A 24,853-nucleotide genomic window follows, 5' to 3' on the forward strand; every position below is an offset into this window, starting at 1 on the left:
TTTCTACCAAAATTTTAATATTTATATTTAGTATATAAATATTATCCCTTTTAAAACTTTAATTTAAATATATGTAATATTTTAATTTGTTAGGTTTATATTTTCTATGTTATGTTAATATCTAATATGAGTTATATATTCAAATACATTTTAAAATAAAATAATACAAATATGTTAAAAGCATTAATTAAAAATAAAAATAATTTTAAAATAATACAATTGTGTCAATATCTAATTAGAAATATTTAATTATTATATTTAAATATTTAAATATAGTTTATATATTCTAATTAAATTTAATAAATAATTAATATTAATTACTTAGAAATATTTAAAATTAACAATATATATTAAAATATTAACAATAAGTTATGATAAATTATTTTTTATAATTTTGCTAAAATATCATAATATTAACTAATTTGAACATTATTTAAATACATATTTGTTACTTTATAATATCATATCTAAAATGAACATTTTATTTCTCAAAAGCATCTTTTGACAGCAATACCAAACACTCAAATTTTTCAAAAGTACTTCTCAAAAGCACTTCTCAAAAGTACTTTTCCACAGCACTTTTCAAAAATACTTTTCAAAAGCAATGAAGAACTGGCCCTTAATATTATTGAACACTAATGAAGTTAACAATTGAGTTTGAAATTTTAAATATGAAAATTGAGGATGAAATTCTTAAAAATAGAAATAGGAAGACTGAATTTTAAATATAGAAAAAGTAAAACTACTTAAAACATATTTTAGCCTTTTTAATTTACCTCCATCACACTTATATGTAACCATCCACAGAAGAAAAAAGAACACTTTTTCTTTCCCTCTAAAACAAAAGAGAAAATTTTAGTCTTTGAGCTTAAAGCTATCTTTATCGCAATCCCAAAACACCCAATGGTGGAAGCTCAAAAATGGACAAGGAGGATGAGCAACCCAAGGTTGGACACAGCGGCCACCGCAGACGATCATGTTCTGGATATTCCGACAATCCCAACTGCTGAGGTTAGAAACGGCATCTACACCTTTGGATCCCATCCCACTCCCAATCTTTTAACAGCACTCATCATCGCCTCATGGTTCATGTCCAACACTGGTGTCCTTTTGCTCAACAAGTACCTCCTCAGCTTTTATGGTTACCGTTACCCAATCTTCCTCACCATGCTTCACATGCTCTCATGTGCTTCATACAGTTACATGGCCATAAACTTCCTTGAAATAGTCCCAAAGCAACACATTTTATCAAAGAAACAGTTCTTCAAGATCTTTGCATTATGTGCCATCTTTTGTTTCTCTGTTGTCTGTGGGAATACTTCTTTAAGGTATATTCCTGTCTCGTTTAACCAAGCTATTGGTGCAACCACCCCTTTATTCACCGCCATATTTGCTTTCATAATCACTTGCAAGAAGGAATCAGTTAAGGTTTACTTTGCACTTTTGCCTGTGGTTTTTGGGATTGTTTTAGCCACAAACAGTGAGCCTTTGTTTAACCTGTTTGGGTTCTTGGTTTGCATTGGTTCAACTGCTGGTCGTGCTTTGAAATCTGTGGTTCAAGGTATATTATTAACCAATGAAGCTGAGAAGCTACATTCCATGAACTTGTTGTTGTATATAGCACCTATGGCAGCATTGATTTTGTTACCATTTAGTCTTTATAACGAAGGGAATGTTGCAAGGATCACACTTGAGAAAGCTAGGACTGATTCATTCATCATTTTGTTGTTGATTGGGAATGCCACGGTAGCCTATTTGGTGAATTTGACCAATTTTTTAGTTACCAAGCATACAAGTGCCCTTACTTTGCAGGTTTTAGGCAATGCCAAAGCTGCATTAGCAGCTTTTGTGTCGGTCATGGTGTTTAGGAACCCGGTGACTATGACGGGGGTAACTGGATTTGCTGTTACAATTATGGGAATTGTGCTTTACAGTGAGGCAAAGAAGAGATCTACGATCACAACATATTGACCAATATGGTAAAGAAACAAAGGATGGGGATTCATTTTGGTTGCCACAAACACTGGTGCAACCCTCTTTTCTTCTTTTTAATCATTTACCATATATTTCTTGTTCTTTTATGATCATTCTTAAGAGAATAAAAAACAACATGCTTTTGCATGATGGAACAACTTGAGAATGAAATTCATGGTGCCATTTTCAGGTGTTTAAGCAAAGGATCTTGATAGAAATTTCTTCTTTTATATAATACCATTTCAAGGTTCATCTTTATGATCTATAATGTGTTCTTTTTCCCTTTCCAATCATAAATGCTCAATTTGTTCACATGTGTTTCTCATCATGGAATGTCATTTTATGTATTAAATATGATGTTGAAAACAAAATGGGATAACTTACAATTCAAGTTGATGGACAATGAAACAACCTTAGGGCATGTTTCTTATGTTATTATTATATGGTGAAAGTATGTGTCAAGCCCTCTATTATAGGATTGAACTAAAATTAACCCGTTATCAATTTAATCTTTATATTTTAAAAAAGTTAAATCGTAAAACATTTAAGATTATTTTCAATTCAATTCTAAATAAAAATTTCATATTTCAAAATATTAACTTTGTTAATCGAAAATGATATTTTTAGACAATGAGGTTAACGCTATTGAAATTTGGTCCCATAGAATTTTTTTAATAATATACGGATTTAATAATAGAAATATCAATAAATACAACTTTTTGGTGGCGTATGATGTTGAAATACTGTACTATGAATTATTATTCTATGATATCAATTTTGTTTGTTGTAATGAAGTAATGAAAATGGAATCAAATTTTGGAAGTTGAAATAGATGCCTGTTTATAGTTTCTGCTTGAAAACGACACATTGCTCCAAAAGGCTTTGGTGTTGGCAATTCAAACAAACAAGGCCTGCCTTCTAAGTCATATAAAAGTTCAATAATTCAAATCAGTCCATGACATCTTGCTATCAAAATTTTTAAGGTAACTACACTCAAAGGTCACTAAATTATTAGTACTTTTATGTTTTGGTCATTTAACTTCAAAAAGTTACAAAATTATTAAACTATTGATTAAATGCTAAAATTACATATTTTATGTAATTAAATTGGTTAATTTATGAGAATGCACCACTAACTTTGCCATATTTATTGAATTTTGTGCAGGAATGCAATTTGGGGGCTAAATAGAAGAAAAAGAGAACAATTGGGCCAAATTAAAGAAAGAAGCAAAGAAGGAGGGCCAAAGTAGAATTTTTCCTATTTTAATTAGCTGAAAATTTTGTTGATTTAGTGGGGGAGATTATTTTGGGATATTTTTGGTCATGGAATATTTTATTTTTCCTTGATTTTCTAGACTAGTTGGCTCCAAAATTAGTAAATCCTCTAGTATAAATAGAGCATGTATTGTTCATCATTTCATCAATCAAAAAATATTTTAGCTTTTGTCTTTTAATTCTCTCCTTTCTCACGTGGCTTTGTTATTTCTTAGCTTGCTTTCCTTCAATTTTCATTAGTTCCAGTAGCCTACCATCCATTTCACCTTTATTTTCAACTTTTCACAAATTTATTTATTGTCTTTAGTTTCTTTAACTTTTAATTCCTAAAAACTTCCAGCTTTTACTACTTTCCATTTACAACACCTTTTTCAAATTCTTTTTTTTCAACCACCCCCATACTCAATCACATTACCCACCTTTTCACCCATCTACCTTAATTAATTTTTCAAATACCAACATGTCCCAAACCTTAGCCAACTAAACCCATTTTCAGCTTTAGGCCGAAATTAACCTCGTCAAAACCCGTGAGTTACGAACCCGAGCCATTTAACTCCTAAAATTCCAGTACTTATTACTTCTCCGGATTAAGAGTATGATTTTGTCAGCTCATAAAGTCAGATCAACACTAAGTCAAAAAAACGTCGTTTGATTTGGTGTGATTAGACATATAGTTGGAATTCTGAATAGAACGTTTCTAATCAATTTTCTGTGAACACATTGGCGTGCCAAGTGGAGGCTGCTGTTTGGTTCCGTCAAGGGAAGTAGTAACTGGATTTAAATGTCCCACGCGGTTGAGGGCATTGGTTCGAGCTAGGCTCTTCTAGAACGCAAAGCTGCCGGAGTTTTAAATCACGAACGTTTCGTGGTTGTTCGATCGGTAAGAGTTAGTTATTGGACGTTCCATAACTAATTTACACAAGGAAGAGTTGGTGTCTGAGGCGTCCTTGGTAGCTATAACTAGCTTATTGGAAAAGAAGAGTTCATCCAATTTCGAGGATCGGTTCAAAGACGAGGAAAATTCGTGCCTAAAGCTGAGCTCATTCTAATTAATTTTTCTTAATATTTATTTCATAGTTTTTATTATTCTGTTTTCAACTTTTACTTTTTACGTTATTTTTCTGTTTATTTCAGGTTTTCAAATTTTTATCCCCCCGAACGTCTTGGGCACGACAGCTGCCCCGACATTAATCTGGTCAAGCAAGTGACAATTTACAGTAAACCAGTCTCTGAGGGATCGACCCTACTCCCTATACTGCATAATTTGCAAACTAAGGCGTAGGTTTATATTGGTGGATTCGACTCCCATCAGTTTTGGCGCCGTTGCCGGGGACTGGCAACACTTATAATTGTTTAAATCATCTTCATGACCAGATCTTTATCCGGAGATCTCGAATACGACCCAGAGATCGAAAAATCAGCACGAGCACGACGTAAAGAGACGGAAGTTCTTAAACGTGTAGCAGCAATTGAACGTGGAAAACAAGTCGAAGTGGTTGAACCAGAGACTAAACCTCTTCCTGAAACAAAAGGAGTAGAAGACAACCTCGGTGAACCAGAAAGGATGGCGAACCGAACCATTCGACAGCTAGCCGCTGCTCCCAACGAGCAAACACTGTTATGCATCAACTATCCAACCGGAGAAACCCCATTCAAGTTGAAGTCAGGCCTGATCCATCTTTTGCCCACTTTTCGAGGCTTGAAGAATGAGAATCCACATACCCACTTGAGAGAATTCCACATGGTCTGTTCAAGCATGAAACCACAGGGAGTAACCGAAGATGAAATTAAACTTCGGGCCTTTCCTTTTTCTTTAGTTGATACAGCAAAAGAATGGTTATTTTACTTACCCTCTGGTTCTATTACAACGTGGGATGACTTATCTCGTGTTTTTCTTGACAGATTTTTCCCAGCATCGCGAGTAGCTGAACTTAGGAGAGACATAGTGGGAATTCGACAAATGGTGAGTGAATCTCTCTACGACTATTGGGAGCGATACAAAAAACTGTGTGCAAGTTGTCCTCAACACGGTTTGACCGAACAATCAATTCTTCAGTATTTCTACGAGGGTTTGCTCCCTATGGAGATGAAAATGATTGACGCAGCTAGTGGAGGGGCGCTTGTCAATATGACTCCTCAAAGGGCAAGAGAACTGATATCCACTATGGCAGCAAATTCTCAACAGTATCGGCCAAATACAGAACCCACAAGACGGGTTAATGGGGTAAACGTTTCATCATTAGAAGAAAAATTGGATAAGCTCACTAATGTTGTTCAATCTATGCTTACAGAAAAGAAGAATCGGACCCAACTGTGTGGGATATGTACTACGTCTGAACATCCGACAGATTTGTGCCCAATCCTTAACGAAAATTCAACGGCACATGTTGACGATGTCGGAGGTTTTCCAGGACCTCCACAAAGACGTTATGATCCTTTCTCTAACAGTTACAATTCCGGGTGGAAGGATTATCCCAACTTGAATTACGGAGCTAACACCCGATATAATCTATCATACCAACCAAGACCTCCGCAACCGCCACCCAAGCCGAGCACATCTCTAGAAGCTGTTGTGGAAAGACTTGCCGTCGATGTTGCGAAGTACCAACAGAGGACAGACGCATCAATTCAGGAGTTAACTAATCAAGTTAGTAAACTCTCGATGGCGGTTAATCGTTTGGAATCTCAAGGTAAATTACCTTCCCAGACAGAGCCGAATCCTAGGCAGAATGTAAGTGCAATAACTCTTTGTAGCGCAAAGATTCTGGAAACAGTTCCAGACAAAAGTCATGGGCAAGACAAGGAACGGGAAAAGCAGATCGCTGATCCAAAAGTCAGACCGGAATTAGAAATTCAAAAACCATTCGTGATGCCACCCCCTTTTCCAGAGAGGCTCGCAAATGATAAGAAAGCGAAGGAGGAAAAAGAAATCCTCGAAACATTGAGGGAGGCAGAGGATCAAGACAAAACAACTTTCACGTGCCCTTCCGGAATGTTTGCATATAGACGAATGCCATTTGGACTCTGTAATGCTCCAGCCACTTTCCAGAGATGCATGGTGTGCATATTCTCCGATTATGGTGAGGAAATGATTAAAGTCTTCATGAATGATTTCACGGTGTACGGATTTTACAGACGATTCATAAAAGACTTCTCAAAGATCATGCAACCGCCTTGCAGTCTATTACAAACGGATAAAGAATTTGAATAACACAGGTCGTCGAGCTAAACAACGTTAAACAAAGCGCTGTTGGGAGGCAACCCAAATTTTCTTTTCCTTTATGCAAATAAAATTTTTGGTAAAATGGAAAATGAAAATGCATGTCAAGGATTAGTTCTGTCTAAGGAAAGACTTGGTACTTAAGTATGTCCATTGTGACTCACCTCTCTTTCCTGGGAACTTACTTGGTGCATTTATCACGACTGTTTTACCAAATCTCATAATACTGTTTTTTAATAATTTATTTCTCGAGTTTATAGCTTAGCTAATAAATTTGAAAAAAAAATTAATTTTCCTATTATTATTATTTATTTTTACTATTTTATTTTATTTTCATTTTTATTTTTGCAGGAAAACATTCCAAGACAAAATTAAATTCCACATGTCAACCCACAAATTCCTTTTTATTTCAGTTAAGGCCCACTCTACCTACGAGACCAACCTCCACGGCATTGAAATACATGGGGAGTTTTTTTTTTCTCTCTTTCTCCTACTTATTATCTTTACTTTTATTCTTTAAATTACATTGGGACAATGTAAAATAAGTGGGGGGGAGGGAAACCTAAATTGGTTCTAATTTGCTTATCTGTCATCGCTATTTTTGCATGTTTTTAGTAAAAGGTAAATTTTTCTTTTAATTGGGATGGTACACTTATGGTTTGACCGATTTAGCTATTTAATTCTTTACACATGAAACTCTTCAATAACCTAGACTTAGTGGGTAAGAAATTTTTGGAAATTATGAGTTTTCTTGATTGCCTACCTTTTATCATATGTTTTTATTTTAGCTTTCAAAAAAAAAGAGAGAGAAAAAAGAATAATACTCCTCTGATACGAATGTTAAGAGTGAACAATTGGGGTTGTGCATCGGGCTGAGTAACCGGAACGTGGTGCTTGGGTTGTCATCACATCTCGCGTAAAAAGGTTCGTGTGGCTACCCAATTTCTTTGCACTCACTCCGCTAACAAGTTATTATGAGTAGGGCGAAATAACCCGCTTAGAGACGTCCGAATTGAGTAACCGGAACATGGTGCTTGGGTTGTCATCATGTCTCGCGTCAAAAAATTCGATAATGTCCTAAGTACAAAAATAAATAAATAAAATAATAAAATGAAAGGTAAGTCTATCAAGCTCTCATAAATTCTGAAATATATTTACTTACTTCTTAGGCTAGGTTATTTGAGTTGTTAATATGCTAGGATTGAATTGTTGAATTGTGCAAACCATGAGTATCAAGTCCTATTTTGAAAAAAAATTTTCTTTTACAGATACATACAAAATGCTCGAGGACTAGCATAAGCTAAGTAGGGGGGATTTGATTAAATGCTAAAATTACATATTTTATGTAATTAAATTGGTTAATTTATGAGAATGCACCACTAACTTTGCCATATTTATTGAATTTTGTGCAGGAATGCAATTTGGGGGCTAAATAGAAGAAAAATGGAACAATTGGGCCAAATTAAAGAAAGAAGCAAAGAAGGAGGGCCAAAGTAGAATTTTTCCTATTTTAATTAGCTGAAAATTTTGTTGATTTAGTGGGGGAGATTATTTTGGGATATTTTTGGTCATGGAATATTTTATTTTTCCTTAATTTTCTAGACTAGTTGGCTCCAAAATTAGTAAATCCTCTAGTATAAATAGAGCATGTATTGTTCATCATTTCATCAATCAAAAAATATTTTAGCTTTTGTCTTTTAATTCTCTCCTTTCTCACGTGGCTTTGTTATTTCTTAGCTTGCTTTCCTTCAATTTTCATTAGTTCCAGTAGCCTACCATCCATTTCACCTTTATTTTCAACTTTTCACAAATTTATTTATTGTCTTTAGTTTCTTTAACTTTTAATTCCTAAAAACTTCCAGCTTTTACTACTTTCCATTTACAACACCTTTTTCAAATTCTTTTTTTTCAACCACCCCCATACTCAATCACATTACCCACCTTTTCACCCATCTACCTTAATTAATTTTTCAAATACCAACATGTCCCAAACCTTAGCCAACTAAACCCATTTTCAGCTTTAGGCCGAAATTAACCTCGTCAAAACCCGTGAGTTACGAACCCGAGCAATTTAACTCCTAAAATTCCAGTACTTATTACTTCTCCGGATTAAGAGTATGATTTTGTCACCATAAAGTCGATCAACACTAAGTCAAAAAACGTCGTTTGATTTGGTGTGATTAGACGATAGTTGGAATTCGAATAGAACGTTTCTAATCGGTTTTCAGGAACACATTGGCGTGCCAAGTGGAGGTCTTTGTTTGGTTCCGTCAAGGGAAGTAGTAACCGAATTTAAATGTCCCACGCGGTTGAGGGCATTGGTTCGAGCTAGGCTCTTCCAGAACGCAAAGCTGCCGGAGTTCTAAATCACGAACGTTTCGTGGTTGTTCGATCGGTAAGAGTTAGTTATTGGACGTTCCATAACTAATTTACACAAGGAAGAGTTGGTGTCCGAGGCGTCCTTGGTAGCTATAACTAGCTTATTGGAAAAGAAAAGTTCATCCAATTTCGAGGATCGGTTCAAAGACGAGGAAAATTCGTGCCTAAAGCTGAGCTCATTCTAATTAATTTTTCTTAATATTTATTTCACAGTTTTTATTATTCTGTTTTCAACTTTTACTTTTTACGTTATTTTTCTGTTTATTTTAGGTTTTCAAATTTTTATCTCCCCGAACGTCTTGGGCACGACAGCTGCCCCGACATTAATCTGGTCAAGCAAGTGACAATTTATAGTAAACCAGTCTCTGAGGGATCGACCCTACTCCCTATACTGCATAATTTGCAAACTAAGGCGTAGGTTTATATTGGTGGATTCGACTCCCATCAACTATTCAAAAGTTTCCATTTTAAGTCACTAGATTATTAAGTTTTCTTTCTTTTTTTTAATGTTTGACTAGTGGCATTCATAGTGACGATTCGATTATCAGTCTGGTGGATCTATACCTATCAGCGAGTAGAAGAACATACATTAAATCCAAGTTGATCTAACAGTCATTAAAGATTTGGAAAAAAAAATTACTTGGATTTTGATTCGCAGATTAATGGTATTAAAATCTGTTTCATGAACAAAAAACTGAACTATAAAAGAGAAAGGGAAGGGGAGCTTTCGATTGATGCAACCAATGTGAACAAAAAAGGCCATATAGAAATGATAGTCCGGTGACTTAAATGAAAACTTTCGAATAGTTAAGTGACTATTTTGTAAATTCTCAAAGTTGAGTAACCAAAATGTAATATTACTAATAATTTAGTGACCTTGAGTGCAGTTTACCTTAATTTTAATCGAGGTTACAATTTGAACTTTTTGAATTTGAAATTTCAATATGGCAAAATGGTAATTGCTAAATTTGCGAAGTTAAATTCTACTATTTTTCAAAATCTTATGCAGCAAAATGACATGTTAACTTGCTATTTTCACATATAACTCACAAAAAAGAAAATGAATTTAACGGTTGTTTACATCAAAACTGGAATATCGAAATTCGAAAAATATAAGGACTAAGAATGATCAAACTAAAGAGAACATAAATTAAATCTACAACTTTACATACAATGCAAGATTAATAATAAAATTTAATCAAATAAACTTAAGTGTTACTGTTTGGGTCAGCTTTGAAATTTTAAAAATTAAAATTAACCAATCTAAAAAATAGAAGAATTTGACATTTTAATCCACCATTCGTGTAAGAAAAAACAAATGCCAAATGCTTCAACTATACACCATTTGTCAGATCCGCAACAGCCCTCTTTACCCTGTTGCTACAATTTTTTGGAAAATTTCTGTTGGTTTATACTTAATTATCATATGGGAATACAAGATTCTACTATTGGTATATTTTTTAATTTCATTCCCCTACTTTATAAAGATTGACTTTAATTTGTGAGAATTTAGTCCTTCTGCTCTAATTTATGACAAATTAGTTATCGTACTTTATAAAATTCAGTTATTGATTCTCACAAATTAAAGTCAATTTTTATAAAGTAGGGAATGAAATTAAAAATATACCAATGGTAGAATCTTGTTAATTAAATAATAAATTTGTACCAAAACAATACTTTAATAACCAACATGACAATAGAAATAATAAGTTACAGTCATTTTATTATTAAAGCGGTTTCTTAATAATTGGGTGAAAATATCAAGAACTCTTAGGGACGAATTGCATTTCAACTTCTCTACTGAGAAAATAGATAAATTAATCCTTACATATTTCAAAACTTACAAATTAACTCCTCTATTATATTAAATGATGAGGTAAAACATTAATTTAAATGATTAATTACTAATTTAGTTTCTGAACTATAACTAAAATATTATTTTTATTTTTAAATTTTTCTTAGCAAAATAATTCTAAAAATATAAATTATTAAAATTATGTTAAAATTTCAACTAGGGAGAAGAAAAGACAAATCTGCGGAGGACAATAAAAATAATATAATAACAAAGTATAATTTAAAAACAAGTGTAATTTAAAAATTATAATTTAAATATTATATGTTCATCTAATATTTATATTTATTTCACCCATGCTACTTATATATATTAATTAAGTGTTACAATATTATGGTAAAAAATTAAAATATATTTAATATTATTAATATGATGTAATTATTTAAATTTTTATTTTAATTTGTGTTACTATAAAATGACCCAAGAGTTCTGAAATCGAAATTAACTTAACCCACCCAAATGACAAGTCTAATCCAAGCTCAAGCTCAAGCTCAATCGCCTAGCCTGAGCTTGAACCTTGAACATTACAACACAGGATATAAGATAAAACAATGTACAAATTTGCAAAGAGCACCGAGGGAAAGTTTCTGAAGGAAAGAACTGCAAAATTGAAGTCGAAGGATGTATGATGGCCTGTTTGGCTGAACAATGTGTAATGTTTTTACTCTACTATGTGCTTGTGACTTATGAATACGGAGCAAGATAGCTTTTTTTTTTTTTTGGTGGTGGGGGAGTGGGGGGGTTGAAAAAAATTATGCACAAATTTCATATATAGCAGAATCTTAGACGTCCATCTTACTTAAAGCTGATGCCAAAGCTCCTGCATTATCTCCATGTATAAATTTCACGATCACGAACGAAAGATGAAACGATACAAAGTTAACGACCCGAACATACCTGATGCTCGATTGATTAACAACTTCAGTCATGCAACCATCACTAGCGAACTGAATGTTTCTTCAGCCAAACACAAGTAGTTTCTCTTTTGCCAAATGCATCATCATCTGCTTAAAAGGCAGAATGGAAGCCCTATAAACAAAAAATACTAAGAACAGGATTTATTCTATCAATCTACTTTGTGTTCGATTTACAAAACTAACCTCGTGTTCTGGCTGGAAAGAAATCAATCTATTTTCTTTTAAGCCCTTGAACCAACGAATAATTACATCAATAGCACGCTTAAAAGTGCTAATTAGAAAACAAGTTCAAAGAGTTATAAATACTAGGAGAACCTTTGTAGATATAAAAGTAGGACAAGGCACCTTCATCTGAGATCCATTACTTGGCTGTAGTTCAGATGTAAGAGACAGCTGACAGACAATATAGACAGAAGAATAGAGAACATTAACAAAAATATTTCACGCAAGCAATGACCTAAAAACATGAAACACTTGAAATGCATTATTAAGATGCCATATAATGCTAGTTGGAAATATGAAGAGGAAGATGTGTGATAGCATAGCTGAAACATGTTAAAATTTACCTTACTAAAAAGTTCTATGGGTGGATTTTGCGGAACCCTCCTTTCTCCACGGATTTTATATTCCTAATAATTGGCAGACAAAGTACAATATTCATATCAAACAATTCAGCTAACAATCAATTTGTAATGAAGAGACTAAAGATCTTCCATCCTGTACCATTGGCGCTGTGGTTTCCTTTTTTATGTTTTTGGAAACACCAAGATCTCCTTTACCGGAAAATATCTGCAAACCAGGAATTAGATAGTCGTTAGATAAGAATCATTGGTACCTACTTGCTCAAGGAAGCAAACAATTCAGTGATTTAATTTGTCGTTTGTTCTACCTTCTTATTCAAAAGGTGAGCTTTGATGTTGTAATTTGTGTCACAGGAATCCAACCTAGTGGCATCCATGGCACTCGGTCAAAGCAATGCAGGAAAATAATCCAAAGTAATTATTTCTCAGGTTAATACTAATACGCACCAAGGTGCCCATATACAGAATTAGCCAATAATAAATACACACTTCAATAGATATACCTACATATTCTGCCCAAAGCACATTGTCCAGATATAAATCAGTCACAACATTCTCCAATAGTTAAAATGTAAAACATTTACCTTCTGACTTCTCTAGTTCCATTGCGATTAGTTGAATTAGTACAAGGTTTCACAAACCCCTGAAACAACATAAGTTTTACATGAATAACAAAGTGGGTTTACAATAAGATCCAGGTAAGATGATACAGAAAGATATCCATGGGTAACCTTATCATAATCATTTGTTTGAAACGAAGAGGATGATACAGATGATGGCAGTTGCACAGCCCTTTCTGATGTCTTTAGGTGAAACTCCTGAGAAGCAACACGACAAGAATCAGTGTTAAATATGGACTGCACGAAACCTTATTTTGATGAAACTTATAGCTTGTCATGATACTTTGTCAAATGCCCTTAATCCAGGAACAAACAAGAAAGTACAGTCCTTACTTGAAACTCTGGTAATTTTGGAACACTCTTCTTTGGAAGAGGCAATGAAGGAGCCTCGAGAATCTGCACATTATTTACACATTTGTGAGAAGTACAAAATAACCGACTTTAGAGGAAGTCCGCTTTGTCACAAGTACCAACTTTTCTATTCAATGGGCGTGCTTTGAATTTATGCATGGCAGATGAAACATGCTCTTGTTTTGTACCATTCTTAGGCCTGAAATGAGAACATCATTATACCAGCAGCTCATTGACAATACTTTATATCAAAATCTAACATAGAAGTAATAAAGACCAGAAACTAACAGTACTCTTTGAGCCCTGTGGGCTGTTCGAAGTGCAGGTTCCCTTGGAATGGTAAGTTTTGGCTTGATATTGATAGTGTTTCTATCTGCAGTTACATCCTGTATAAGCACAAAGAAAAGCTCAGAGAGTTTAGATGCAAGACAGAATATGATCCAAAGCATTTTAAAATATCATGAAATAATAAGGATGTACCTTTTTAGGCACCTTGTGGACAAAGGTAGTTTGCTGCTTCACCTCATTAACCTGACACGAGGAATAAAAGTTGAGCCCAAACCAGAAGCTTAGTTGATACAAAATACGACTCAACCACTAATAAATAGAAATTACTGATAAATCTAGAATACTTAAGTCTCAAATCTAATGTGCAGAAGGAAAAGTGAAGACAGAGGGTGACTGGGGGAACTGATCTATGCAAGATCTCCTTGTGATAACATGCACTCGTGTAGTTATCAGTTTCCAGTTTATGAACACTAAAAGAAAAGGTTCTTTCACCATTACTGAATTCACTTTTCTATGGCGCTCAGAAAACCCAGCATGTCCAATAAAAACAGCTGCCATCAGAAATCCTCCAGAGTATGAACAAACAAGGTGGGAGCACAGGAAACTTTTCAAGCTGATGTACCTTATGTGTGAGACCTCCCTCTAGCTTCTGCCTCTTGGCAGCTTGACTACCAACGCCAGAAGAGTGAACTAAGCTTCTGTCACTGTTTGGCACCTGTAACTTCTTAAATCTACAAAAAAGAAATATATATATATATAAGGGTCGTATCTGAAAGATTTTAACATAGGGTCTCCAAAAGATATATTATTCCTCTTATTGAAACCAGAATGCTTTTGCATCGCAAGGAATAAGAACTTAGGACCGTTGAAACCAAAAGTAAACATTTGTGAGAAATAAGATCCTCTGTGACACTTCAAAAACACTAGGAGACTAGAATAGGAAAGGAAGTTAATAGAGCATTCTCACAAATTACCTCGTTGAAGCAACTTGAGGGGGGCAATTTTGTTTGGCTAACCGACTTGCAGTAGGTTTCATAAGGGTGGAGCTCCTTGGCATAAACAGTTTTGTGACATTAGATTCAGCCTTTGGCTTATCATCGGGTATATTATTGCTGGTTGTCAAGCCTGAGGGAGAGAGAGAGAGAGAGACAGAGAGAGAGAGAGAGAGAAATGAGCACAACACGAATGTAAGCTGACTAAATTTAATCAAATAAATGGCTAGACATCTGGAAAGTAAACACACGTCAAACTATTGTGTTTAACCAAACATACTTGAGAGAAGCCAAAAATAACAACAATAAGAAAGCGATGTCACTGGAGACAGAGACACGGAAAAAATAAAGACCTAAAAAACACTTCGCATAAGCGTGCAGATTACCTGTAGTTAATTGAAACGGTCGATTCAGAACCTTTAGTAAAACTTTCTGTATACTGGTGAAGATCCCTCCATTAGATCCTTCATAGCAAAAAAAATTTAAAAAGGGAACAAAAAAGATCCTATCAGTTCATCACAGTTTTCAAACTTTCCGAAGAAAACTAACCCTCATGCTTCATAAAATTGCCAGTAGAAGCACAAGCGCGCCTCAAAGGATCTCTTAATTGCGGAAACAAGCTCCACGGCTCTTCAATATTAACTAAGTTATAGCAGTTGCTCTTAAAATTTACATAGAAGGCAAGTTGAAAGAAATAAAAGCACCATATGTAAGTAGCTAAGCATAGCTAAATTTTACCTCTCTTACTGGCATCCATAGATGAAAATTCCAATTCTGAATCATCTTCTCGTAATCTGCCAATATCATCCACTTCTTTGCATTTTACAGGTGTAGTCACATTTTCCAGGAGACTCCCCTCTCCTAAGACTAACTTCGTCACAAAAGCTACAACACGCACAAATTAGGAATTAGAAATATATTTAGCAAGATAAATCAAAGGAAGAAGAAATACCAGAAAAAAAAAGTATACTTTTTTATTAAGTAACGATTCCAAAATTTCGAAATAGAAAAGGAAAAGGCAATCCTTGATAATAACTCGAAAAAGGGTAAAATAATCTCTAAAGTTCATAATTATTCAATCAAACAAGAAGATGACAACCAAAACTGCTTTACGCAAATAGTATTAGTAAAAGGAACGTACGAGAAGGAGGATAACTCGGTGCCGATTCGAACCAACGCTCGGCGTCGCTAGCCTCCGACGGCGACTCCTCACGCGTGAAATCGAAGAACTGAGCCGCATCAAACTCGTAATCCAGATCAACCTCACTCACCTCGAACACTGGTTCTATCTCCATCTCCTCTTCCATCTCTCTCTCCTTCCAAAGCTCACTCCCGGTCTCTTCTCTACAATGCCGCTCTAACTTCACTTGAACCACCGAGAACTACACTCTGCCGCCATTTTCACCGTTAATTTGAAACCGATTTCCCCTTAGAGAGCCTATAAATATCGGAAACGGCGAGGATGATCCACAACGGCGATGACGACAGCTTCACCGTGGCATTCAAAGCAAAATAAATTTTAACTCGAGAAAGGAAGCAAAGGACAACACATCCATAGCGTAAGGTACAAGCTACTGCAGTGAAGAACTCCAGGACTGACGACCGTGAGGTATGCTCGTTTTTGTTTTTGTTTTTGTTTTTGTTTTATAGCATTCAAGGTTGCTGTAACTATCAAAAAATTTGAATTTATGGGCCATCGGCAAAAAATACTCCAAAATAAAATAAAATAAAAAACACTAAAATTTAGTTATCTAAATTCGATAAATTAATCATGTTGATAGATTTGTCCCTAAAATAATTTAAATATTCAAACCTTTAATAATTTTATTTAAAATTATACCTTTAAAATTAAAATAAATTATACACAAAATTTATATCTGAAATTAATTAGAATTTTTTAAAAAATTTAATTGATTTTATCATTGATTTAAATTTTAAGGTAAATTATATCTAATATCATTAAATTATTTGATAAATTTATATTTTTATTATTTAATTTTAAAATTTTATAAAATTTTATTTGTTTTAACTTGTCTAATTGACAACAGATTGACGAAAGTAACCTTGATAGTTTAGAGAAATTCCGATAATGGGATGTTACGGTGGCGGGTAGTCAATGGTGAGGGTAAGCGAGTAAATAGAGGTGAATTTTTTTCGAGAATTTGTTATGTCTGTAAAGTGAGGACAATGATATTGGGGTTCGAGCACGGTGTTTCGGGCGGCGAGATAATGTCATAAGGGGATTCTGAAATTTCGGCGCGAGTTGGAATTGCCACTGAGATTGGATTATAATTGCGATAATGCCCCTAACGGTTTTATTAGTTAGGGAGGAAAAAGGGAAGGGTGGGAAAAGTGGGGGCCGAAAGATGGGAAAGGGCAAAAAAGGATAGGTGGATAACACAAAATCTTATTGATCTGATTGTAAATATCTTTAAGCTTTGAGTTTTCATCATCTGTTTAAGACTTGACATTACATCGAATATTGCGATTATACTTTAGGAAAAATACAGTTAATTCATTGTTGAATCTATTATTTTTATTTTAGAAGCTTATATCTCTAAAAAGAAAAAAAATCAATTAATGTTTTTTATTAAATTTTTACTTAATTAAATTTTATCATTAATTAAAATAATTAATTAAGCCTCTTTGTTTTATAATTTTCATTATTAATCATATTGATCATTGAAATAAATTAATAAACCAATTAAATGGTGACACGAGACAATTTTTATTTAATCCAATATTTTTTCATAAAAATTATTAAAATATATATATATTAAAAATATTAAAATTGCTATAAATTTATAAATTTTAACAAAATAAAAAGTCTAATAAATTTTAAAAATTGTATAAAATTAATAAAGCTTATTTAAAATATTTAAAATTAAAAATATATTAGAATTCATAAAAGATAATAAAAATTTGAAAAAATTATAAAAAAATATTTAAAACATTAAAATTGATATAAACTTATAAATTGTATACTAGATCGGATCAGTTGGTTGGACATGTTAGGCCGAAATTGGCAAGGGTATCGATTCAGGGAAAGCCATTAGACTAGTTAACCTAGAAAACGAGCGGTTGAACCGATTTTTTATTTTTTAAATATTTTTATCAAACCACAATTTCGTTATCCAACTATTAGCATTAGGGGTGAGCAAAATCCGATTCGATTCAAAAAACTCGATAAAAAATTTAAATTTTGAATTAAATAGTTCGAGTTATTTGAGTTAATCAAGTTATTCGGATAAACTAAAATAAAAAATTAAGTTTTTTGGTTTAACTCGATTATGAATTACATAATTCGAGTTATCCGAAAATCCGAATAATAAAAGGTAAAACTACGTCGTTTTGATAAATGTTTACCTTTTCTAAAGTTAAAAATCAAAACTATTAAGTTAAAAGGTAAAATTTCATTGTTTTAATAAATATTTACTCATTAAGTTAAAAGGTAAAACAATTATATTGTTTATGTAATTAAAAAATTTTGTACTTCGTCTACTAGTCAAATAATCGGTCCATGTAAACGCAACATTGAGTATAAATAATATGATTCGTTAACTCGACTCAACTTAACTCGAAATTTTTTCACTCGATTCGAAAAAAATTTCAAATTGAGTTCAGTTGCTAAAATATGATTCGTCAACTCGACCAACTCGAATTTTTTTACTTGATTCGACTCCACTCGATCGAATACTTACCCCTAATTAGCATATGTTATAATGAAATATTCTAACCAAAGTTTTCAGAACCAAATCAGTGGCTGAACTGGTCAAGCCACCGATTTGCTAGTTCGACTGATCTGTCCAATTCTATTAAATAAAACATTTAAAAATCAAAAAATCTGGTTCAATCGACCAATTTCCAAGTCAACTGGTCTAATGGCTTTCTCCCCGGATACCCTTATTAATTTCGATCTAATTGGTCCAATAGACTGATCTGGTTCGGTTCAATATTTTATGATTTTTTATAATTTTTATTAGTTTATATCGATTTTAATACTTTTAATAGTTGTTACATTTTTTTATGATTTTTTATAGAATTTTAATATGTTTTATAACATTTTAAATATTTAAATATATTTTATTAATTTTATAAATTTTTATAATTTATTAGAATTTTTATAATATTTTATTTCTTTAATAATTTTTATAAGTTTATATCAATTTCTTTCTTTTTTATTTATTATATCATTTTTATGAAAAATATTAGAATAAACCAGAAGCTACCACGTGTAGCCATTTGTTTGGCCCGTCAATTTATTTTAACGGTCAATGTGGTCAATGTGGTCAATGACAGAAACCGTTAACAGAGAGGCTTAATTGATTAATTTAATTAACGACAGGGGTTAATTGGGTGCGAATTTAATATAAGAGATTAATTAATTTTTTTTATTTTCTTAAGGGTTTTTTTTTCCGTATGCTATCTTAAATTGATTTCTTAATTTTAAAATATTTTAATTAAATGTTTAAAATATCAATATCATATTAATATTTTTTTCATCAATTTATGTTTGATGTGAAGCACATTTAGAGCATGCGGATGAAATTAAAAACATGTGTATTTATTTATTTATTTTATATAATATTTATTTATATTCTTAACTCCTCATCAACATTTAAATTGGAGGTAAAATGCACTCGAACTCATATCCTTATTATTATAATAACAACTGTGCCAATTGAGCTGAGACCCAATCGTCATTTCTTTGTTTGTTTGTTTTTTTTTAAGTATTACTAGTATGGTGCAAACAAAGTATAAACATGGTGCCAACCAAGCTTTTTGAAATTGGATCGATGATCGAATCGACCAGGTCACCAGCTCTGTCGGTTCGTGCAATTCGATTAAATAAATTAATAAAAATATTAAAAAAAAAAAAGAGTTTCAACAGATTTTTTTAAGTTAATACGTGCCTGAGTAACCACCGCACACGATGAGACTCGAACATCCACACATACAATTACACCAGATGAATCTCAAACTTGAGTATTCAAGACTCAAAGCCTCCGCCTTTGCCAACTATATCAGAACCTCATCGATAATATTTCTTTTTTTTTAATACATTGTATCTAAGTTATTCATGCAATAGGCACCTAAATACTTAAAATTTTTTTGGTAGAAAATAACAGCAAATTGCAATTACATCAAATAACACTTAAGCCTATGAAGGGCTATTAGAATCAGCTAATAACAAACTTTGAATAGATAATAGCGGTTCATCAAATACACATAAATTTATAAAACTAAGATTTGCACACTTAACCATGTAATCTGCAAGACTAGTACGAGTATGATGAAGACGCCTTCCAACCTCATCCAAAAACATAAAACGAAGTCTACCATAAAAATTTAATTAGAAACATTGGATACTCTGTTGTTTGATACTCTGTTGTTTAATACTGCATATATAAATTTCAAAATATTGGAAGTAAAAGGGAAAGAAGTTGAGAAACAGTGAAACCCCATGCAATAAAGTCCAAGAATCACGAAATCCATGGCTTCCACACTTAGCTAAAAGACTACAACATCACTTAAATGTGTGATGAAAAGGCCATTGATTATGAAGTTGCTTTTAGTGGTTGAAATAATAAATTCAGAAGGGTTTTGTTTGTGTTCCTGTTTTAGTGTCTAAAATAAAATAAATGTTGGTCATTGATTGTCAACAAGTAGAGTAGAGTACTATCTATAATTTAAACAACATTGAATGCTGTGCTCGACTTGTCTCTCGCATTGGATTCCTTTTACTCAACATTTCCCCCCACCCCCATATGTGACAACAAGCTCATGTTTTACTTTCCTGCAACAGCAACCAACCTTTGACCATTTCTTCCCCCTCTCTCTCCCCTTTTTATCTTTTATAAATTAATTGATCAACAATCGAATAGGTATATATAATGTGTTACGTGTATCTCATATTAACGTATAAGGGTATTTTTAAACGAAAAAATGGGTGAAAATTTTAACAAAAAGATAAGTTTACTATTTAATTTAACATATACAAATTAATTTACCCATTAATAAAAGGAAAAATTGCAACCCAACTCCTAGTATAAGAGTTCCATTATTCGTCATTTAACTATACATAAGTTTCATTTTTCCATCCTATTCATTTATTTGAGATTACGTGTGTGTTAATCATCTTATGATTAAATGGTTAACGGAAGGATGACATGATTTTGTCAAAAGAATTTGTATGATAATAAATTTAATCTTCAACGTTTATATATTATGTCAATTGGATCTTAATTCTAAAAATATATAGCCTTCGATATTTATCTGTTTTGTTAGTTTGGTCGTGATTTTAAAATTCAAAATTTATAAAAATACAATTTTTAAAGAATTATATTAAATTAAATTTATATAAAATTATACAAGAAGTGATGGAAGTTAATTTTTGGTTTTAAGAAAATTTTCCTTTTATCTTTTTCTTTAAGAACTATTGATGTATGGTTATAGGAGTCAATTATTCATTCTATATTGCTTTATCTATATGTCTAAAATCCATTTCGGTACAATACTTTTATCAAATATAAAACAAAAGTTGCATAATTCAAGCATCTTCAACTCTGACAACAAAGAAATTGCATTTGTGCTTAGAGTGGAATGAGGAGGGGTTTTTATATTAATAATATTGAGTGGAATAAATTATTTATCAAAATAAATTATTTACGAGAATGGATCATTTTGAATAGCAACATAATAAAAATGTGTCGCGAACTAAGAGATGGCCATATGGCCACCTTTTTTCAATCACTTTTAATTTTTATTTTATTTTATATTTTAAACGTTTGATTTTCTAATTTTATAAAACAAGTCATTTTAGTCCTCATTTAATTTAATTATTTTAGCCCTTAAACTTGCTTTTATCAAATCACTTAAAATAGATAAAAATTAATATTTTTAACTTTAATGATGTGACATACATGTGGGTGACATGTCAATATTTAATTTTTTAAAATTTAAGAATTCAAAAGAAAAATTAAAAACATTAATTTTTCACTTATTTTAGAGTAATTTGATAAAAATATTAAAAAAGTGAAATACTAAATAAATTGTTAAAATAATTTATTTTATAAAATTGAAAAGTCAAATATATCATTGTACCTTCAAAAAATAAAATAAAATGGGACAGGTGAAAAGAGGTGCCGCCCCTTATTTGGCAACACCGCTTTTATAATTAAAATATTATTATTTCATTTATTTTTATTAAAATACAATTTTTAATAGATGATATACTTAACGTGTTAACAATATCAAAATTTATTGTTCAAAACGACCTATTTTCATAAATAATTTACTTTCACCCGGATACACGTATTTTCTTTACATCATTAACGTAAAAAACCCAATGACGAGCTACTAGGCACAATAAGAATGATCATCTTTTCAAGAAATGACTTGCTCTCCAACAAACAATGATACAGCTCATAACGTGCCCCTCGTACCAATGTGTATAAAATAACATATATATATATATATATATATATATATACTATTTAAGAAATTTTGTGTATTTTCAAAAATTCTATCTTAGGACAGAAACTACCAATGACAATATGTAGACTAAAATTTTTAAATAGAAAAATATGGTACAGGGACTAAATCTCAAAGGACTAACAACATATTTTAACCTTAAAAAAATATAATTAGACCTTTTTCTTCCAAGACAACAATCAAATCTTAATCAGAATTATTCAGTGTTAATCATTAAGTCATTAGCTGTCTGTTTTGCTCAGAAGCATCTCAATTTTTTATACGTAAACATTTCTTTATCTGGCAAAGGCTCACACCCAAGGTTAACAAATAGAAAACAAACAAAAGCTTATGCACGTTCATATGAATCAAATACAATAATTTCAAAAAAAAAAAAAACCAATGAATAGTTGAAAACCATTAACAGAAACATTTTGCATAATATAAACAGTCATAAAGTCAACAACAAAATGACATAGAATTATATACATAAATGTCAAACAGTATTTGCCTTGGTCTCTCAATTAAGCGTGTGATGTAAGAAAGAAAATGATCTTTCTCCATGATGTTAGATTTGTCTTTGGTTCCCCCCTTGTGTCACATACGGATGAAGTTGTTTAGCAAATATAAAACTTCATCCATCCCTATAAACATGTTTCTCATGGACACATTTATCTGCAAACCAATACCATACCTTACTGCTATACCAATTCTTCTTCTCTCTGCAATTTTCTTAGCTGACGTTTCGCGTAAACCGTGAAAACAATTATTGCCAACAGAGTTATGAGGAAACCACCAACGTTTAACAAAATCTGTACAGCCGATAAGCCATGTCGTTCTTGTGAAACGTCTGCCAATGTTTGTATGAGGGTGCCACTGCAAGAATCAATATGTTAATGAGTTTATGGGGTATGGTGATGATAAGACGTATACATGAAAGAATGGATAGCAGAACCACCTAACACAGCTCATGCATCTTGCATGTATCATATTTTGGGTATACCTGATTGAATCAGTTATGGTCGTATATCATTCGTTTAAAAGACATCGACTTATGTACATGCACATATATTGTGATGATCAAAGATCATATGCAAAATAAACAGCTATGTGTCATAAACACAAGGGCGGAGAGAGAAATTACGTGTATATTGAAATAAAAATTTCTGGCACCATTCCTACCAAAGATCCCAAGATATAAGGTCCATACTCAACATGTGTTGCAACTGCACAGTAATTATATAAAATATATGGGAATGGAGAGAGTCTGATTAATGCTACAGCTTTAAACTGATGAAGCCAATTTCCTCCACCAGCTGCTCTCAGAAAGGCAGCTTTCTTAGGATATTTTTCTAACCAGCCCTGCAAAACACAGTAATAGCAAACAGCTTACTACGTGCACAGTGACAGTCAGGAAGGATCAATGAATAAGGGATCGACAATAAAATCTTAGGATAAGGCACACACTTGAATCCTGTGAAGGAAAAGAGAGCCGATAAAGAATGGCAATGATACACCCACAGCAGCTGCGGAGATGATTAGTAGAAATCCAAAACCATAACCGAACGCCATCCCGGCAACCCACATAGATGGTGAAGAGGGTAGAAATATCGTGGGGAATAATGCCACAGAAGCAAAGATTAGAACTGCCAGCATTGGAGTACTAAAGGTTGCCATCTCCCACTTAATTAAAGGCATTAGCTCCTGCATTCATCATGTCATTAGTCAAGTTCAGTTAGAAAGGGCAAGGATATTTTAACAAGAGATAAATGAATAAACTACACTAGTCTCTCGAATGAAATCATGACTTTAACCAAAGCTAGCATAAAGATCAACAATTTTGGCTAGACACTGCATCAAAAAATGAATTAAACCAAAGTGGCCATTAGTGATTACACAAAAGTTAGAGCTTATTACATTATAGACTAGTTTATCAACAAGTACCACTTTTGGCATGAGAACATTTCAATTATTCTCTCAATTCTCTCAAACCATAAACTATTGCCATATAAAGAATCACTAGGGTGTGACATTTTGAAGCTAAAGAAGAAAATGAACATGAAAGCATATTCTAGAGATTCTAGAGGGAGGGAAAAAATTGTTAGAAGAGATACCAATAAACATAGAATTTATCTGAATTCATCCCTCAAAGTCAAAGAAAGAAATACATCTTCAATCACCAGTTTAATATCATACAATCATTAAAATCCAAAAAATCAAGTAAAAGAAAAACTATCTTTCATCCTATTGACAATTTTGAAGAAAAGAAAGAAAACCCAGAATAAACCTAACCATTAACAATCCACATAGATCATAAACAGAGCAATGCAACAAAGGCATGAAATTAGGGATAAAAAAAGTACTGACCTTATCCATGAAAAAAGGGCCAACCCATTTGAGAAAAACAGCAACCAGTAACCCTAGAAAGGTAAGTAAAATTCCCAACTTGATCCAGTACCAAATAGACCTTCTCGATTGAGAAGAAAAACCTGGCTCTTTTAACAAAGAATTATTCTCTTCCGCTTCACATTCTTCTAATAATCTCTGTCTCAAACTTACCCTTTTCTCATTAACATCATCATCACCCTCAACTCGTAATTTCAGCTCCGGCACCACTTCTCCTCCCTCATCATCATTGTTATCATCATTGAAAGTCATTGAATTTTCAGAACAAGAACCCAAATTTCCCCTGTTTGGTTCCGGAGAAAATTAGAGAAGGTGAAGCAATAAATGGGTAGATGAATTGAAAAGCAAAGAAGCGTATCAAATATACCGAAAGCAAGCAAACCTAAACCAATCAAAGCAACGTTTGATTTTTCAGGTTTTTTGATTAATTTAAAAGAAAACCAAAACCCTAACGTTTATTTTCATTCTAATTTGTCAATGTCAATTGTAACTGAGCAGATTTGGAAACCTTTTTTCTTTTGTGTT

The 24,853-nt window shown here is 32.6% G+C and overlaps 3 protein-coding genes across 12 annotated transcripts; 1 reads left to right on the forward strand and 2 right to left on the reverse strand.

Moving 5' to 3' along the window:
- Positions 1–841: 841 nt before the first annotated feature.
- On the forward strand, positions 842–2,172 carry LOC105789176 (probable sugar phosphate/phosphate translocator At1g12500). Its single transcript, XM_012616440.2, has one exon. It carries the CDS (start codon positions 904–906, stop codon positions 1,969–1,971), a length of 1,068 nt encoding a protein of 355 aa, XP_012471894.1. The 5' UTR covers positions 842–903; the 3' UTR covers positions 1,972–2,172.
- Positions 2,173–11,070: 8,898 nt separating this feature from the next.
- LOC105789179 (uncharacterized) lies at positions 11,071–16,092 on the reverse strand. 9 transcript variants are annotated; one of them, XR_008193780.1, is made up of 19 exons: positions 15,591–16,092; positions 15,188–15,334; positions 14,999–15,091; positions 14,836–14,913; positions 14,432–14,582; positions 14,080–14,188; positions 13,650–13,700; positions 13,458–13,555; positions 13,293–13,368; positions 13,152–13,214; positions 12,930–13,016; positions 12,783–12,841; positions 12,507–12,561; positions 12,341–12,406; positions 12,184–12,246; positions 11,963–12,010; positions 11,801–11,845; positions 11,598–11,704; positions 11,071–11,520 (listed from the first exon to the last, which is right to left on the reverse strand). XR_008193780.1 is itself a non-coding variant. In XM_052627668.1 (18 exons), the coding sequence occupies exons 1-18, from the start codon at positions 15,754–15,756 to the stop codon at positions 11,709–11,711; spliced, it is 1,476 nt and encodes a 491-aa protein (XP_052483628.1). In that variant the 5' UTR covers positions 15,757–16,092; the 3' UTR covers positions 11,071–11,708. The 9 variants fall into 9 exon arrangements, 4 of the variants coding, with proteins under 4 accessions (XP_052483628.1, XP_052483629.1, XP_052483626.1 ...); XR_008193781.1 differs by having other exon boundaries at positions 11,801–11,812; positions 11,933–12,010; XR_008193778.1 differs by having other exon boundaries at positions 11,933–12,010.
- A 6,237-nt stretch (positions 16,093–22,329) lies between these two features.
- Positions 22,330–24,821, reverse strand: LOC105789180 (uncharacterized). Of its 2 annotated transcripts, XM_052627670.1 has the most exons (5): positions 24,696–24,817; positions 24,290–24,611; positions 23,390–23,626; positions 23,067–23,284; positions 22,330–22,798 (listed from the first exon to the last, which is right to left on the reverse strand). In XM_052627670.1, exons 2-5 carry the CDS (start codon positions 24,578–24,580, stop codon positions 22,624–22,626), a joined length of 921 nt encoding a protein of 306 aa, XP_052483630.1. In that variant the 5' UTR covers positions 24,581–24,611; positions 24,696–24,817; the 3' UTR covers positions 22,330–22,623. The 2 variants fall into 2 exon arrangements, with proteins under 2 accessions (XP_052483630.1, XP_012471910.1); XM_012616456.2 differs by having other exon boundaries at positions 24,290–24,821.
- Positions 24,822–24,853: the final 32 nt, after the last annotated feature.

This window comes from Gossypium raimondii, chromosome 2 (assembly GCF_025698545.1).
Source record: "Gossypium raimondii isolate GPD5lz chromosome 2, ASM2569854v1, whole genome shotgun sequence".
Classification (NCBI taxonomy): domain Eukaryota; kingdom Viridiplantae; phylum Streptophyta; class Magnoliopsida; order Malvales; family Malvaceae; genus Gossypium; species Gossypium raimondii.